We start from the raw sequence: 18923 nt of genomic DNA, 5'->3' as shown, positions 1-18923 counted from the left end.
CCTCCAGGTAGAAGTGAAAACATCTCTATGCAGATTCCAGCACAATCTCCTCTGCTCTTAAACACTAATTACAGTCTGTAAATGAGGTCTGGGCTTTAGACAGAAATATCCATATGTAACCCCAAGTCTCATGCAGCACTAGCACAGCCTCTAGAGAGGACAAGTAACTTACTGTCTGGCAGTTTGCATCTTCTGAATATCTCCATGAGCTCATCCACTTGAACAAAGGGACCCTGATTTGTTACCAAAGGAGAAAAAAAACAAGTTTAGAAGGTTATTTTCAATAGAGTGATACACACTGTGGTTCTGTCATGACAGAATGTCTTCCACAGCTTTCTGAAATGTTCAGAGTTCTTTAAAACAAACCTGAAAACAAATAGGAGGTGGCAGGAGCTTCATGAGAACTACAGCTGCTGGTGGAACAGGAAATACCCCGCCTGGGACAGGATGTAAACCTGGAGCTGTGGGGAGAAAAGCTGGGTGAAGCCTGTGCAAGACAGCTGGGCCAGAGCTGCTTTTGCACTGTGTTGTTATTTGATACAAGTAACTGGTAGCCTGTCCCTTTTGCCTCTACTAATTCCACCTTGTTCACTCAGCCATCTTCTCTGTGATGTGTGTAACAGCTTATTACCATTTACCAGACCCCAAACTCCTTGTACTTATTTCCATGTGACCTTGGCATTAATTAAAACACATGTGCCTTTAGCAAGCCAGTGAAATGACAGACTAAGAGTTAAGTACAGGTTTAGGTGACTGAGGAGTAGGAAAGCCTCTGATTAGGCTGGCTGAACAGCCAGGTTCCTAACTCACCACAGGTGAAACAACCACTTCCCAAAGCCTGACTTACGTGCTAAGTGTCTTGGCTGAAATGGAATCATCTGCTGGGTGTCTGGTTTGGGATATTCAGGTTTCCTGTCTACTTCATCCTTGAGGACAGGCACGATGGAAGGTGCAACCACAGGGTCTGGAATTATTGCTGCTAGCTTGGCACGGGAGACATCCTGTGAAAGCCAATTAGAGAGTGCTGAACTTGGCAGGATCACATTGCTAGCTTCGATTACAGAACAAAACCTCACTCTGCACCAGTCACTTATTCTCACTTTGTCTTCATTATCATCTCAGATGGCCTCTTACAAGACCATCTGGGCAAAACTTGCATGGTTTCATTAAAGATTTTAATCCTACAGCGACCCAGTGGAATGGAAACACTTGTTTCTGTTACTGAATGTGTGTTTGTCATTTTCCAGTGGCTCCTTTTTTAGGTTAAGAGGATTTAGGTGAACAGGTGCAGACCACTAGGCCTTCACAACTATCATTTCTCCCTCATTTCATTCCCTAGATTACTTTAGCTGGAAAAGAAGTAAAGCATAAGGCAGTCAGCAGGCATTCAAACAGGATTATGTTTTGGCATGTTCCAAGCAGCAGGACTGCACCATCTTAGGCACACACTGCCCTGCATGCACTTAGCAAAATGTACTTGTTTGTAAGCTCACATCAAACCTCAAAATAACTTTGCCCCCACTGCATTCAAATAAAAGTATTCAGTGGCTCAATGTGAATCTGATTTCTACCTCTCAGGTTATTTTACAGCTCTGTGATGGTCAACAATTCAGCTGCTTTGTTAACTTTGATGGCATCTGTATTTTTCATACATTATTTTTCTGTGTAAGAAGTAAGTGGAAGTTGAGGCACTGTTTTAGAGGCACGGATTGAGGGCTCTCTTCCTGTCCATGCAGATGGCAATCAGCTGTTTCTGCTTCTCTGGCAGCCTTAAAAAAAGGTAAACCAACATCCTGTTCTGTTCTAAGGATTCCTCAAAATGACAGAAATAGTAAAAATGCATGTGGTTAGAAACAAAACTAGGGGTCTGGACTAGACTATGAACTCCACATGGCAGCACCAAAGCACTTTAGCCCTAAGAAACGGCTGAAAAAAGAGTCACCACTGATCCCTGCCAAGAGCTTCCCTCAGCCATTCCCAAGAAACCTTGGGACTGCAGCATGTGGGGTTTGATGCAGTTCCCAGTGAAGTCAGGGGAGCTCTGCCAGCTCAGAGCAGAAGGACAGTCAGCCATATTTCCTACACATGACCTGATCCTACAAGTTTCCCACAGAATTCTGCTTTTTGAAGGAGCTCAGATGTGGAGTGGAGGCCTGTAGAGGTGATGGCATTAACACATCGACCTTTCCAAGGGAAGATGGGAGGTAACCAGGAATACCCAAAATTGCAGCTGTTACTGATGGTCCTGGCTCCTTTCTGCCCTTGGCCCCTGGCACTTTGCTGCCCAACGAGACCAGGAGGAGGAGGAGGAGGAGGAGGAGGAAGAGGCCTATTTTACCTGCTTTTCTAGCAAGGGGAAGGACGGTAAGGCAAGTCCCAAATGAGGAATTGCCCAAGATTCCTAGAACTGAAAAGAACAATAGTGAACTGAAGTGTTCTTACCCACTCACCTTATAACCAAGGGCCTTCAGCTCGCTGGCAGAGCAAGGGTACAGATCCATGAACTTGTACCTGTCCACCAGCAGAGCTGTTTCTTTGCCTTCATACTCTTCCTTGAAGGCTGTAAACCTCCGTTTTTCCACTTTCAGGATGCTGGCCAGATCCCCAATGTTACTTTCGAAGGCTAAAAACCGAGCCCAGATTTCCCTGGAACAGAACAGGACACTGAGAGTTACTGAAGGAGAAAGGATTACTGAGCACAACCCAGTTAAAAAACTACGAGAGGACAGAGCCAGAGGAGGCCATCTGGGAGTGCATGGCCATTTCTGATATTTACTTCAGGTGCAAAATAGGCATTACCCTCCCAGTGCCTTCTGTGTTTCTCTAAGAGCTTTCAGTCTGGTGGACTGCAAAGGAATTTGTTACAGTGAGGAAGGGATTTCTGGTGTCAAAGACTTCAGCATTTGAGGTGAGCTTTTATCAAACACTGTTCATCCTGTACACACAGCTTCACTCTGATGCTGATATGGGAAGAACTTTTTACCAAGCACTATGATCTAGTTCCTCTGCACAGACCAGCACATTCTAACTGGCAAGAACACAACAGGCAGTGCTTCAGAATTTTATACAGCCCAAAATATATACAGTTACTGCTGATTTCTCCATGGAAAATCTCATATATAACTCAAGCAATGTCTGACCATATTTCTGGACTTGATTCAACTTTAATTTTAGCTTTGGAGTTCACCTTTGAAGAAGGTTCAGCTTTTAAGCTCTTGTGTTTTGTCACTTTTAAATTTGGTATAAAAATATTTCTCACAAAAGATCAGAACTGAAGTGCAGAATGAATGTGCACAGCAGTGCCATATTTGATTCCTTAGTTTTGATGCTTTTGTCTATCAGAATAATGGTGAAGTGAACGCTCAGACTGCAAGGCTTTGGTGAGCATTTTTTTGAGAAAGAAACTTAAAAAGTAGTTATGAAAATATGGCAGCAAGTGGTTAATCCAAGTCCTTTCTGGTTCTTTCCTTATTTTATTTTTATGGCTGGGAGATGCTCAGCACCCTCCTCAACAAATTCCTGACTCACCTTCCCAGCTCAGACCACCGAGTCCTTTCTGTACAGGAGGATTTTGCACACTATTCTCAACAATCCTGCATCAGTGAGGTTTTAAAGTCAATAAATTAATGAATTTCACGAGAAGTGGGAGAGGGACTTTCCCAAATCTATCATAGTTGTTCCTATTTTGGACAGCATGAAGAGGAGAAGGAACATCTGTACCTAATTTCATCCTGCTGTTCATGTTTCTAATTTCTTTGGGATATTTACAGTTGAAAGGGGTTATGTATATATTTTCCAGTGCAGTAAAACTGCTTTTGCAGACATACCCAGATTTCTCAGGTGGAAGGCTCCCTGAAGTTAAAACACGCTCAAACAAAACTCTTGTATTGTTGTCCTCTTTAAAAACAGAAAGAAAAAAAAATCACACTGAGTAAAACATATTAAAGACAAGTTAAAAGATGTCCATTCAAAGAGATGTGTACACTGAACTGAGCATAAAGCTGACTTTCATGGATTTGAATTTCAGTAAGTACAGAGATCTGAGTGCCCACATAAAACTTTCCTGATGTTAAATTTCAATGTGAATTTTTTCTTTGGAAGTCTGTTTTTATTGATAGTGACAAACTGATCCTACTACAGGTTCTTTGATAACAGCACAGCTATTGCTTGGCATCTCTTCAGGATTTCTGGGGAGTTTTATCCTTTTTTAAAATTATCTCAATAGCATAAGTTGGTAAATTTAAATTTGGCCTTTCAATTCATTATTTCCCTTTTAAATCAGGGCAATATCAATATGCTTGTATAGTCCTCAGAAGTCCTCCCAAAATTATTAGACGGGGTTCCCAGCAAGCAGTCAGTCTTTGCACATTGCCAGCTGGGGGGTGGAGAGGTTGGTGGGTTTGTTCCTAAAACTGCCAGTCCCTGCCCTGTGCACTGCCCACCTCCTACACTTACAGCCCAGAGATCAGTTCTCCTGGGTTCCAGGAGTTCTGCTGGGCTATTAAAATAGAGCAATAAATTAGAAAGTTCTAAGATAATTTTTTCTCTGGCAACTTACAGAAAGGTATTTTTAATATTTATGTAGACCCACAATAACTTAGAGCAAAATTAAATATACTTTGACTTAGATAAAATCTCTCACTTAACAGCTCACAGGAGAAAAAACCTTCAAAATCTTTAAACTCCCAGTGCCTGAAAAACCCAGGAACTGCAGTCTGACAGATGGTGAATGGTGCTGCAGAATCCACACAGCAGCTTGGGTTTCCTTCTAAGAAGGCCATTCAGCCCCTGCCCCAGGGAATTCCACCCAGAGCCCTTCCACCTCCACCTCCTGCCCAGGTCTCCCCAGCCCCTGTGTCCTGCTCTTTCCACTGCAGCTCCCCAGCACATTCCAAGCAGGACTGACATGCCCAGTACTGATTTTACATGTTGTTCATCTCATCTACTTGGGGAGAACGAGTTTAAATTCATCCTAGTCAGGACCAGCTGATCCCTCACTCCTCTCATGCTGACTGTAAACTCCTTTAGACCTTTTCCCTCAGGATTTAAACTCTTCAGTGTACTTCCCACTGTTCACAGCAGATTCTGTAAAACCCCTGCACTGCCAGTGAGTTACAATTTGGAAAGTTCACTCTCCTCCCTTCAGCAGAATCAAGATTTAATGTCACCAGACTTCGGGAGCTTCGGTTCAGACAAACCAGCAGGTTTTGTGTTCAGATTAACTGCTGAGCTTCATGAAGAATTTAAACACCAAGAACCTGGCCTGGACCTAAACTCACAGAGTAATGCTTCATTAGACCTCTCAAAGCTCAAAGCTTACCATTAAGGTGGGAAAGGTAGTCGATATATGCCAGTACATATTCTGGAATGTCCCCATATTTTTTCAGCCCTAGCTCAAAAATCTTAAAGGCCACAGACTTATCCTGCAAACATTGGGGGGAAAAAAAAAAAAAAGTTATTAGCTTCAGTGAGCTGTGCACCCTCCTGCCACTTGTTTAGGATCAGGGTGAGCACCTGTGGTTACCTTACTACAATAATACTCCATTAAAGCTGCAGTAACATAGACATGGTGGCGGGTCCGGGCATCCTCTCTGGCTTTCTTAAATATCGTCCTTCCGGATTTAATGCCTTCTGCTCGCCTTGCAAATTTCATGTACTGGATATAAACCTAAGGTGCACATTAATATTTAAATAGCATCAGTGCTAACAAAGAACACCAGCATATCATTAAGTGTTTTACTACGTCTGAAGTAATCACGACTCACAAAATACAGCAGATGAATCCTAATAGAAACAAGGCTGTCTTGTGCCTCTGAGTTGTTTCGCTTTAAATACTGAGGCAAATCTTTCTATAGATTTTTTTAAAAATAAAAAATGGAATACACCTAAGACCGATTCCATGAAAAGACAGTAATGAATACACAGATTTTTCAAGGAAGGGGAGGTAAGGAGATGAATGCCATTTACATTAGCTGGTGCCTTCAGAGAACTCAAGGCTTGTTGTAAAAATGATAACTTTCCAATAAAGTTAAGACGTCCATAAAGCCAAGGAATAGCCAAAAGGCCTGATGAAGCATTTTACTATACATGATACAATCCAAGATACAAATCCTCCTGCCTGCAAGTATTTATACCTGATCAAGGAAATAATGAATGTGCTACTTAATTCAGCAGCCAATTTGTGATTTGCATTTCTTTGGGATTCAACTCTCCTTCAGTCTGAATTAGATCACGAATAGCAGCATTCCTCAGCAGGAGGAACTGGTACATGATTTCCCACAAAATGTGCCTTTGGGAAGCATTAGGATGTGTCTCTAAAGAATGGCAAGTGTCAGTAAATGGAAACCTCTCCTCTGACACTGTTGTTTAGTGTTAGGCTTCACACCTTCTTTTGCCTCCTCATGCTTTGTTGTGTCTGTTTATAATAAACTAAATAACCTTTCGAGGGCAGGTTCATTCTGACACCTCTTGTTCAGCTCCACCACAGCTGGCACATGGACAGTGTTTACTGTGTCACTTCAGCAGAGGTACAGCAACACTCTGATACCTACATGGTGCATTGCAGATTTATTTGGAAACTACATGGCCACAGGATGCTTGTGAAATATTTTATATCTTTTATCTTCTTTACTTGTTGTAAAAGACAGTATAAAAGAGACAGAGGAGGAAATGCATGTGTCTTAGTGTATTTCAATGGATTAAAGATTGTCATTCTGCCACCTCAGTACTCCATCCCTGTGACCCAAGGAATCCTGTAAGTGCTTCCCCACTCTGTGCATGCACTGGGTGCCAATCCACGAGGATGTGGAGGCACTAAGGAGGATCTTACCAGCGTGGGGTCGATGTCCTCGATGGCCAGGAGCCGGTTGTAGATGCTGTGCACTTTCTCGTACTTCATCCGGCTCTGAGGGAAGGCAAACGCACCCTGCTCAGTAAATCCCTTCAGATCCCCTCCCAGAATGCAAAACTCAAGCTGAAGACATAACTAGAATTTTCCTGTTCCCATTTTCCCTGGCTGAACACTGTGTATGTCAGTCCCTTTACGCAGACACATATTCTCTCTTGTGCAGACATTTTTTACTTCCCACACTAACTTCCCACTAGTGGTTACCTACACGCCTTTCAGGAGTCTCTGAAGTCTTTTTCTAATGTAGTAATGCTGCAGCAGAACTGCCATTGGAGGTGTTTGGCATACAAAGTCTGTACCCTTTACCTCTGTCTAAAAATAATGTGCAGATGGGTAGGAAAACCATCTTCTTAACTCTCCAACCTACACATTGCCAATAGTCCACTCTGTTCCCTGCCAGCTGCAGCGCTCCAGGCTGTATTGTGAGCCTTGAAAAACCAGGACACAGCATACAGGAGGCTGCACTGGAAACCAAGGAAGGATTTTTCTTTGAAAGGCAAAGGCTTTTCTCCCTCCTCTGTTATCCTGAAGTTCTTCCTGGAAAGATTCTTTCACAATAAAATAAGTGGGCAAACTGTACCCCACAGAGGACTCCACAGTCCCCATCTGATCAGTGGGAACCAGTCTTTTCTCCTGGTGGAATAAACACCACTGGGGCACTGCTCCTTGTGGAGAATGCACAGTGAGGTGCTGGCCTGAGGAAAGAGATTTCTCCAGACAGCTGCAGCAAAGGTGGCTCCCATCTTCTGTCACAGCCATGCCAACATAAACATCAACTCCCCAAGAACCAGACAGGAAAAGGTGCCCTTTATGCCCATTTTAAAAGTGAAGAAGCTGATGCTCAAGGAAATGGAAATCTGTAAGCATTTTGCCCTTATGGTAGTTTCAGAAATACAGTCAATATTGAAATGGAAAGACAGTGGATTTTCACAGCTCATACTATGGGCTTTTCCTCTCCGTTTTGTCAGCTCCATCTCAGAAACACTGAATGAGAATAAGGCTAAATGAATCAGTAAATTAATTCTGCAGAACTTTGTGTACCCAGTATGTTTCAAATAAATGACAGTATTAATGGGAGATGTATTTGGATTTTAATGTCAGTGCATCACTATTTTTGCTCACCTCTTCATAATCTGCATATGCAAAATAAAGAAGCATATTCTTCTTTAATAAAGTGCTGATCGCTCTTTCATAAATATTAGCAGCCTCATCACTGAAAAGTTTAGCATTGTTCATGTCCTGTTATAAAATAAGTATAATAACATAATTGTTCAGCATCTGTGACAATGAAGGCAAATGTATGGAATATCTTCTGTGTGTGACAAGCCCCAGTGAATTTCCATTCAGTGCTCCAACAAAGAGATAATCACCCCTCCAGTACTTAAGGAATCACAAAATCAGGCCCAAAAAATCCCCCAAGCCTAAAACTGGCCAAGATTGACATAATTTTTCACAATTCTTATCTAAATTGCAGACATTTTTATTTCTTAAAATTTTTAGTTTGAAATTTCTGAACATTTGAAAATTCTGAACACGTCACAACTATTTTTCACACCCCCCTCCTTGATTCCGAGGAAGAACTGACAGTACACCATGTCAGAGCAAGGAAATAAGAGAAAGCCAGTGGCAAGCTGCTTACCCCTTTCTCAGCCAGCAGCTTGCTGGACTGCTCGAGGTACTGAGCTGCTTCATACCAGATGTCTGGGTGATGGCCCAGCACCAGGAGACACTGCTCATAGGCAAACATCACTGTGGGCAAAACACGAGAGAAACACTCCTTGGAAACGGTACCACCATTGTACAACTCAGGTATGGAATGCAAAATTCATCACATAAATCAGACAACATCAACACTAATTGGCTTTGAATACAATGGTCACTGCTGCAGCTCTTTTATATTGCCAGGAACTTTATGAACCACAACCAGCAGCCAAAACCTGCCTTGTCCACAGAGGAACAAGCACAGCTCACTCAAAATCAGCCATAAAATCAGGCTGCAATCTATTGTTTCCAGACCTGCACTGGAGGTTCAGTGGCACACACCTACAGCACTGTGTCCCAAAATCCATTTCTTACATTCAGCTTGGCTTTAGAAAAATTTACATTGTTTTTTTATAAAAAAACACCCACACAATTCAAGAAACTTGATCAACTTCTACTCCAGCACGATCCCTGAACACCAAATCATGTCATGACTTCTGCTGGATCTGAGAAATACAATTCTCTACACCCTAGAGATTTGTAATTACCTCTTTTTGTTATGAGAGTTTGATCTTCTGTTCGTAGAGGGTTGCTCTTCTCCCACTGGATGTACTTCTTCCACATGTCCACCTGCTGAGCCTCCTGGGGGGTGTTTTGTGGGGGCACGGAGGGAGCGTTGCGGTCCAGGCCCTTCATCACCGTCTCATATTCCTGAAACAGAAGCAATGCTTTGAATTAAACACATTGAACACTTCAGGTTATGCTTTCTAAAACGGGAAATATTTTAGCATACCAGCCTTATTAGTCTGTACATGCTTTTATTTGATGTAAGAACCAAGTTTAATGCTGGTTTGTGGAATTAAATAGAGCAAAGAAAAGTCAACAGAAGGTTGTACCTTTGCCACACGTCGTGCATTCATATAATCTCTACTCCTGTCCTCGATCATCTTCTTGGCTAAGTGAATATTGATGCCCTGGAGAAGGGTGAAAAAAGGAATTGGCAATGTGCAGTTTCCCTTTGGACATACTGAATCTTATTTTACACAGGAAAGGGCTTGAAAGGGGATGCAAAAGTGAGCAAGGACAAAGTTATTTTAAGACACCAATCTCAAAATATTTATTTCCACTAATAAGTATATAGGCAAGAACTTATATCAGAAGATGAAGTCACTACTAAAATTCAAGTGACCTGAAGCACCTCAGCCTATTTTTAATCACTTTCAAAAATACAATGAACTTCACATGCACTGCTGTGAGTGAAAGTGGGAAAAATGTATTTGTGATTTACAATTTTGGTCTTAAATGACGGCCAGTGACAGCTCCCTGAACAAGAGCACATGAGCAATTTGATTTTCTGGTACAAGGAGTACCAGAGACTGACCTCCAGGCTCAGAGCTCTGCCTTCTCCTCTGTTCCTGAAGTAACTGACAGCTCTTAGAAGAGGTTCCATGCAACACACACCCTGCCTTTGTCAGCTGGGGCTGAGATGTGTCAGCACTGCCTGACACCCTCCAGGACTGCACACGTGTCACACACGTGCAGAGGGCTCTGCTGTGCTGCTGTGCAAGAGCAGCAGGGGCTGGGGCAGCCAGGCCTGGGCACAGGGTTCTGGCAAGAACAAAACCTTGAAGAACTGCTCTTGGGCAGGAAAAGCAGCCACGCTTTGGTGATGCTGTGTCTGGGTGGATTTCGCTGGTGTTGTTGCCAGGACTGTGCAGAAGTCGTGCACAGCTGTCAGTCCAAGTCCAAAGAGGCACCTGAGCTGGGAAGCAAAGGAAGCTTTGCCCTCACTGCAGAAGCAAAGGCACCATCTGGGATAGCAAACTGGGCCATGTGGCACACAAACCCAGGTAACCCAGGACCAGGCTGAGGGTACAGCAGGACTCTCCCAGGATGCACTCCCAGCTCAGCAGCCATGCAGGTTTGTGAGCCAGACTGCCACTCTGTGACCGAGCCACCTCTCCCTAAAAGCTCTACCACTTTTGACCATTTAGTTAATGAAAGACTGGTGACTGACAGGCTGGTATTGTTACCTGGTGGCTACAGCTGAGCTGAAGGAAAGCTTGAATTACAGCAAATGGCCATTAACTTTCCATACTGAGACCTGCATGAAGTCTCTGTGCTGTTGGGCTGCTGACATGGGCAATCACCTCCCCCTCAAAGAGCCCTTTGGGTGAGGAGCATTTCCCTGTGCCAGGACACCTGTGAGCAGCAGCCCTGTCCCTGAGCCAGTGTAGCCACAACAGGACAGGCAGATCCCTGTGCCCCAGCAGAGCACTGGCCCTCAGCTCCCCCAGCTCAGACAGCCTGGAGGGACTGCCTGGAGCTCCAGGTGTCAGCCAGAGCTGCCTCAGCTGGGAACTGGACAGCTCTGAGCCATTGTTTTGGCATTGTTTCCCCATGTGTAATGAAAGCAGCAGGAACCAGCAGCGAGAGCCTTTGCTTGCTGTGTGGGAGGGGAAGGGGTGGTTTATGGGGAAGTTGTGTTGGGGATTTTCTATACTGGAGAAGGTGTGTCCTGGGCATCCTCCCTGGGGACAGCAGTGGTGTCCCCAAACACCTATGGGGCAATGAGCTGTCATGGTACACGCTCATGGCTGGGGATGCCTGGAGTTCTCCCACCCAGAGGTTCTCCCACCAGCTAAGAACCGTTAACATGAGAGGGCATCAAGCTCACAACTTGCATAATTAGCAACAAGGGAAGAGGAACTGGCCCTTCTTTGCTGCTCAGGGCACAGGGACCCACAGCAACCATGCCTGAGCACAACCAGCAGGACCAGGGTTGTATGAGCATCCCTGCTGGGCAGTGCTGAGCACAAGGGCATCCACATCAGCTTTGCAGTCACACTGCTGCTGACTGGGGCTACTTGGTCACTAGATGTGTTTAAAATACATCTAAAGGTGCAGCTACAAACTGGCCTGAAAGGGTATAGAGCTGAGCTGAAGGCAGTGTGGGAGCAGACTCACCTGAAGGGGTTCTGGAATGGCTTCAGGTGGAGGATGGTGAGGAGCACTTTTAGCACTGAGACCACGTAACTTAATGCTGTGGAGGAAGTCCAAACCATCCCAGCTGAATGCCATTTGACTCTAAGTGAAAGGAGGGGAGTGCCTCCTTAGGGACACAAGTCCTCACTGCCAGCTGCGCTGCTCCAGTGAAGTCTCACTCACTCACCAGCAATTCCACTGGGCCAACTGGGAAATGGGACAGTCAAATGAATTTCATGGAGGGTCTTTGAAAGAAATTTAAAAATCACTCAGGAGTGATTTTTTTGCTACAGGAGTTGGTACATCCTGCACACAAAAAATGTGTTTATACTGCTGGTCATCTCTTTTATACATATGTGTTTAGGGGATATGGCTCGGGCACAATATTTGATTACAGGACAATTACTTCTTTCTGAATGTCACAAAGAATCAGTTATTGGTTACCTCTTCATATTTGTTATAATCTCTCCAGAGCTGCTCTATGTTTATCATGGGGTTGACACAACCACGCTGGTAAACCCTACGGACAGCTGTGATCCTCTGGTTTTCTGCATAAGATCCTACTGCTTCTCTAAACAGTGGGGAGAGAGAGCAAGGTCAGCTATGACAGGTCACAACTGGCAGGAACATCAGCATTGCATTAACTGAGCTTAAAAAAAGGTAATTTTTAAGTACTTACACGCCTTTCAAAAAATTGATGTAATCCACCCAGATCTAGGTGAGAAAAAATATTACATATAGTGAAACCAATGGTTAGCTGTACTTGTCATAAAGTTAGAAATAAAATGTGTTTTGATTAAGAAAACATACCTGGTATGACATGATTTCCATGCCAATCTTATCCAGAGCAAAATCATATGCCTGAGCCATTTTTTCTCTGAGGAAAAGAACCACAAAGACCATAAAGCAAGTGTCTAGTATTTTTAAAATTCTTTATTTAAGAGTATTCTTTTGTGCAGCAAAGTCTAACCAAACATCAAGGAATGAGAAATATCATTCAACAGCTGAGAGCAAAAATTGGTATTCAGACAGCTTTAAATTCCTTTTTCAGATTCTGTTGGGGTTTTGGTTGTTTGTTTTATTCAAGAATTATTTAAATCCATTGGTGGCAATCCAGCATTTTAACAGTTCCTGGCCCACCCCAAGTCAGTGGAAATCCACAAATATGACATGAAGTTGAGAAGAAACCAACTGCTCTCCACATCTTCTCAGCTGACAGATGCACCAATGGTTTCTTATTTTTTCCCCTCAGAGTTCCCCAAACCTTTTTGTAACTCTCCAGGAACCCCAAAAGGCTGGGACAATTAGGAGTAGCTCCCTTGTGTGGAAACTGCCCAGAATACTTCACAAGATTTCTTATTTCCCCCAAATTCAAAGTATTTCCCCTCAAATTTAAAATGTTTACAGAACTTCCTTGGTTAAGTTTCAGTGAAAGCTGATTTTTTTTCTCCTCAAATGTTCTCTTAATTTCCTTTACTCAAGCACACTTCCATACCTTATTGCCTCCTTGACCATGTTAACAGGAGAAACAGAGGAAAGGCAAACTGAATAAACTGATACTTCTAAAACTGTTTCACAACAGTCATGTAAAAATAAATTAAAACCCCTTGCTTATTTTCTCTGTTAATGTATTACTCATTTTGCCAATTATAGTGCAAAGAAATTATGGTGGGCTGGGGAAGAAACAGTTTATAGATGCTGGAAGTCACTGGTATTTTTTGAAACTCAACCCACTGGAATATAAACAAGCAAAATGTAATAACTGAAAGGGGATGAAGAGTGACATATCCCAAAATTCTCACACCTTAAATTTTATGACTTTTTTTATGCTTTCCAAAACTTCCTCCAATTCCTGAACTCTTTACTGCTACTGGTCTCAGCTGGAACCAGTGCTGAATTTTGTGGAGACTAAACAGGACACTGAGGGCAAGGACAAAGAGGAAGAAATGTGTTTCAGGTTTTTCAGGTTTTTGGTTCAAGCACCAATCCCATCTGCAGGGAACTGGCATTGATTCACCAGCTTCTCCACTGCTCTTATCCCTCCCTGTTAGAGGATCCAGACTAAGGAACCAATTTTACCCAGGCAAGCTCAATTAAAGAGACTTGAATGTTTTCTAAATGCAGATTATATATTAACCCCCCAACAGAAAATCCCCAGACAGATTTGTCACCCAGGCTCCTCCCCATCCCCCGGTCAAAAACCAAGAAGAGATCCACCATAGAACTAAAATAATTCAGAGCAACTCTGGGAACTTACTTGTAACTAGGTAGCTTCCCCTTGGTTTCTCGTACATAGGAAAGGTAACATTTCCATAAATCAATGTGTAAAACCTTCATAAGGCAGCGCTGAAATAACTGTTTAATACATCAAGAAGATGTGATCAGGATTCCAGACACAGAAATTAAGTTTCTACTTTTAAAGCTACACAAAATGAATTTAAATCGCCCCTCTAATTACGATTGAGATTTATAAGGAAGAATAAGTTAAACTACTCATTCTTATGCTTAAAGCATCTCCGTGCTATGCAAGGGAACTGGAGAGAATTAAGCAGAGAATTTCCCCTGCACATTTCACTGATTAGAGCTTGGCAGCAACAAGTCAACTTTAGTGCTACTTTTTATCTGTGTTTCACATTCAATGACAGCTATAGAGTTTTTTCAATCTGATTTAGACCAATCACAAGATACTTGTTCTTGCTATAGAGATATATTACATATATTAATATGACTCACCTTTTCCACCTTGTCATAATTTTTTGCTTTAATCTATAGGGAAGCAGAGAAAAAACAAATCACTTAAGAAACTATTTTAGAATAGTAGGAATATATTCTTCATACAGTACTATAGCATTCCAGTTTGTACTTTGTCTGCCTAAACTAATTACACCAAAACACCACATAATGTTGTAAAAATATAATTAAACCTACAGAAGTCATGTACTTTGCTGCAAAATTAGCAGTTTTTTATTTTTAATTCTTCAATTCCAAAATGTAGGTACCAGGAGGCAAAACTGCTTTCTGGTTTGAACACCCAGACTTAGCCTTTTATTTCAAGGAACCTGATGCATTCAGTGCAGATATAGATTTAGATATTTAGATTTAGATTTAGATATATGTCAATATTTAGTAAAGGGTAAAATACTGTATTTAGAACTACTAGGCTAATAAATGTATTATACTTGAATATTCATTCCTCAAAGTGCACTTTGCTCCAATCTGCTGATGCTGAATAAGGGAATAATACCCATGGAGAACCTGTTTTTCCACAGCTGCCCCAGCCCCGGTTCCCCCTGTGAGGAGGGAGCAAAGCACACTCACATGCCAGCAGCACTTTCATTCATTCAGACACACACCACAAGGGCAGGGGGTGAAATTCACACCCCAGCTCAGAGTTTGCCTTTCAGACAGGACAAAGGAAAGCAGGAGACTGATGAGGAGGGCAGAGTGGCATCCTGCATGGATTTGTTAGCTCCAGCTGTGGTAGCAGGCTAAGCCATCTCTACAGACACACCCTGATGACACAAGGAAAAACAACAACACCCTTAAAAGATGCCTTGAAATAAAGAGCTTTAATGAAGTAAGGATTTGTTATGCTGTCTTGCATTTTTGTAAAGCATCAAAGTCCCCTTTTAAATCTCACTGCTCTTTGTTCACTTAGAGGATTCCCAGCCTTTACTGTGGTGTGAAACACAAGCGCCTCTCCATCTCCCCTAGGAGCACGGTGTGAGAAGCAAACAGCACCCTTTGCACCAGGGGTTCATGATTTCATTTTCTATCATTCCCACTCTAGAGCACACAGAATTTTTAATGGATGCATCAGGAGACAGGGACTGCAGGAGATCTAAAATAAGTACACCCCGCCTCCTGTTCCCTGAGCGTCTCTACTTCTGCAACAGCCCAGGCCTGAGAGGCTTAAAAGAGCCGTCCCCATCTCTCTCACTCCCAAAAAAAGATCAGTTAAAAATGAGAGAACTGAAATAATATTGTAAAAAAAACTTTATTGGCACACAAGGCAGACTGGACCTTTGTGTCTGGACGATACTTTAACTGGAGCAGTATCCCACCCAGGCTGAAAGAATTCCACACAATCCAGGATGGCAGGAAGGTAAACCTAATTGTGTCTTGCAAAGAGTCCAAAAAAAAAATTTCTACTTCTTCCTTCTTCTCCCACTCCCTAAAATCTCCTGCTATCCTTGGCTGAGTGAAAAAGAACAAATTAATCTTGGTTTCTTAGCACACAGGACAGCTGCCTGCACCTTCTTTCCCTTGCACTTAAGTAAAACCTTCAACAAGATAGGCAGGATTAATTATCTTTTTAAACAGAGTGAGACAGGAGATAGTATGAATTCTTCTGTGAAAATTACATAATTAGTTCATGGCCCTGCCACTGACAAATGCATCACCCTCTAGTTATTCGGTAACAGGAGGAAAAATAATTTTTAAGAGCTCAGAAGGAAAAGCTGCAGGCAGAAAGGGCAAAAAATGAGTTTGCCTCCCAGGTGCAGCCAGGAAAACAGTGTCAGCAAGTTTAGTAGCCCCTGGCAGCACTGTCACCAGGCAACATCAAAAGGATGGAGCACAAGGAGTATGTATCAATTAGACTGCTTGCACTTCCCAGAACCAAAGACCTTGAAAAGAAAACTACTTTGCTCAGAAAAGAGGCTATAGTCTTTATTTGCATGGGCTATGACTCAAAGCAAAATATCTGCTGTGTGATTATCATATATATGAAAAGCTGCTGACCACATCTGGACTTCAAGTCAGTGTTCTGTATTTGTTAAATGCACACGAGTGATTTGGTACCTAAAAATCCAGAAATCTTGGTAGCAGTGGAGTTAGGAGGCTGGCAGGCAGGATTTGTTTAAGAAGAAAAGCAAAGCAATATTGGCCAATCCTTACTGGATCTCTCAATGGAAAAGTGTGGAGGAGGTTTTACAGCAACTCCTGTGAGACATCGAGAAGTTTGATAAGAGGATCCATGTTTACCCCTGAAAGAATTTCCTACCAAGGTCATTGACATAGAAACCAAGAAAGAAAGAAGGATAAATAAGAGAAACCTGCAACTACCTATTCCAATAAGCACTTTGTTTGTCTTTCCTGTAAAGGAAGTGTAAAACTAGGAGTTTTGTAAGAATGTGTAAAAAGCATTCATGCCAGAATAAAGACAGGTTTGAAGCCTTCTGAGAATGGAGAGTTGCTTTGTGTTGTGACTGTCTCAACTATGACAGAAAAGCATCTTTCCTGCAGGAATCTGCCTGCATTTCTTGGCTCACCACTCCCAAGCAAACAGCCCTGGCTCAGGGAAAGCCCAGCACCATCCCCAGCAGGGGCAGGTGCTGCACCCAGGACCCATCACACATTTCTTGGTTTTCCTATGACAGACATTGCAACAGGCACTGATGACATGTGGGAAAGCATTAAAGAACTGACGTTTATACTGTAATTTTGTCCTTTAAAGACAAACATAAAGTCAACTGTAAAGATATTTACAGCAGCTTATGCTCCAGTTTCTAAGGCAGCCAGGATTCCTGTTCTGACTGCTTTAATTCAAGGGGCAGGTCTAACCCTCACAAGCTGACACAAAGGAATGGCTCCACCACAAATCCATCTCCTACTCAATGAGATGAGGGATATCCTCATTCCAAGGTGAAATCCATGCAATGAATGTCTCCCCTCCATCCCTGAAGGCTACACAAAGACCACCCAGTCTGACCAGCTATGCTTGGACATTCCTGTAGCAAAACACACCCGAACCTGCCTTCCTCTGCCTGTGACAAGGAAAAATTCCACCTCCTTTGCTAGAAGAGTAACTTTAGATTTGATGCTCCAAGAAGAAATTTAAGTCACTACTGTATCATCTTTGTGCAAGATGAATTTGTGATCTAAGTCAAATTTCTTCCCAGAATACACAATGTAATTCCCTATAACGAGCTTCATAAGCACTGAAGGGCAAAACTTAATCCATAAATTACACAGCACTTCACCCTTTTAAACAGACTTTTACAAGCCACATGAATCATTTATGATTATGCAAGGCAAGTGATTTTACTAATCTAGAGATGTAATACGTATTTAGTTCTAGTTGTCTGCCAACATGCAACACAAGCCTAAAAAGCATCCCCGTTTTATTTTAACCTCTTCAGCTTTCCATCAAGCTCCTAAGGAAGCATAGTTAGTAAGGGCCAGCATGGTTTGATTTATTTCTATATCCCAACTCCATTTTCTTTCTAGCAATTGTTGCTTTCCAGGGGGAAAAAAAAGATTTTCTGCAGCAGAAAATCTGATGTTCCTTTATTCACTCCTTGCAGCCCTCCCCTTGGTGAGGCAGATCCTCTTGCTCTCTTTACTGCCCCCCACTGCCCCTGCACTACTCTCCAAGGTTTTTTAGAGTTTTTCTGGACTTGAAGAGAAACACTCTGTACACCTGAGACTGCAGCAACTGATGAGAGACAAACTAGGAGAGAAAAAAACCACCACAGCTACACAGGTGTTAACTTTTTGAGGTTTTTCTTAAAATCTGGTTTTGTTACAAACACTAAAAGGCATGCAACATCCTTATTTTTTGGGGTTTTTAAAAAAAATACACAACATCTGTTTCACAGTACAAAATTACAACCAGAGTCTAAATATATATACTTGGAAATATTGCTTTTGTTTGTTAACTGAAGGGAACTCACTGTGAAAACCTAGATCCTTTGACAGTCACACGACTGGGTGTTAGATAAATAAAATTAACATTTTAAAAATAAGACCAGACTACACAAAATTATCACCACTGAATCCATTTGCGTTGACCATTTGCTTTTTTTAGTTTACATCTTGATTGTTTGGGTGAAGTAATCAACTCCCCACTGTGCAGTTTGGGTCTCTAGCAGTAAGAACTGTGGGTGTAAGAAAATACACTCACATTTCTCTGTTTCCAAAGTACAGGCTAGGGACCACAGCAGTTTAAAGTGTTCAGACCACCTCCAAGGAGTGGCATTTGAAAGGATGGAGTTGCTAATTCTCTGTTCTATCTTCAGCACATTCAGCCTTTTGCTGTTTGCTGGGGATCCCAGTCAGTGAGTAATTGTGTGAGCACTTAACGTGACAAACTCCTTTTGCTCCAGCTCAGGGAACAGCAATGGCCTTTGCAAACGCAACCCAAGCTCTGCTCAGGCCCATGAAATGCAGAAAAAAGGCAGGGTTAACACTGCACCTCCCCATGGTCATTAACCCAAGGAGGCTGGACTATCACTGTCTAAATAACTGGATGCAAAACTATTTTTTTATGCATATATTTAATTTGTATCAGGTATTCCAAATCCTTTCTTTAAAAACATTAGCATGT

The 18923-nt window shown here is 42.4% G+C and overlaps 1 protein-coding gene across 3 annotated transcripts in view; it reads right to left on the bottom strand.

Moving 5' to 3' along the window:
• Positions 1 to 18923, bottom strand: part of CSTF3 (cleavage stimulation factor subunit 3) — a 49532-nt gene that overhangs the window by 1483 nt on the left and 29126 nt on the right. Inside the window, exons 4-20 of one of the 3 annotated variants that reach the window (XM_041423294.1) lie at positions 14327 to 14359; positions 13851 to 13948; positions 12404 to 12470; positions 12273 to 12307; positions 12038 to 12164; positions 9505 to 9582; positions 9157 to 9319; positions 8547 to 8656; positions 8030 to 8146; positions 6830 to 6904; positions 5525 to 5668; positions 5321 to 5423; positions 3828 to 3897; positions 2451 to 2646; positions 848 to 1001; positions 367 to 461; positions 173 to 233 (exon numbers count right to left, since the gene is read on the bottom strand). In XM_041423294.1, the coding sequence (XP_041279228.1) occupies positions 173 to 233; positions 367 to 461; positions 848 to 1001; positions 2451 to 2646; positions 3828 to 3897; positions 5321 to 5423; positions 5525 to 5668; positions 6830 to 6904; positions 8030 to 8146; positions 8547 to 8656; positions 9157 to 9319; positions 9505 to 9582; positions 12038 to 12164; positions 12273 to 12307; positions 12404 to 12470; positions 13851 to 13948; positions 14327 to 14359 (1726 nt within the window). The remainder of the gene's footprint in view (positions 1 to 172; positions 234 to 366; positions 462 to 847; positions 1002 to 2450; positions 2647 to 3827; positions 3898 to 5320; positions 5424 to 5524; positions 5669 to 6829; positions 6905 to 8029; positions 8147 to 8546; positions 8657 to 9156; positions 9320 to 9504; positions 9583 to 12037; positions 12165 to 12272; positions 12308 to 12403; positions 12471 to 13850; positions 13949 to 14326; positions 14360 to 18923) is intronic. The other 2 variants (XM_041423295.1, XM_041423297.1) reach the window with 2 other exon arrangements.

This window comes from Onychostruthus taczanowskii, unplaced genomic scaffold (genome assembly GCF_017590055.1).
Source record: "Onychostruthus taczanowskii isolate IOZ18803 unplaced genomic scaffold, ASM1759005v1 scaffold76, whole genome shotgun sequence".
Lineage (NCBI taxonomy): Eukaryota > Metazoa > Chordata > Aves > Passeriformes > Passeridae > Onychostruthus > Onychostruthus taczanowskii.
Note: the sequence above shows the minus strand (reverse complement) of the source record. Positions and strands in the feature narration are given on the sequence as shown.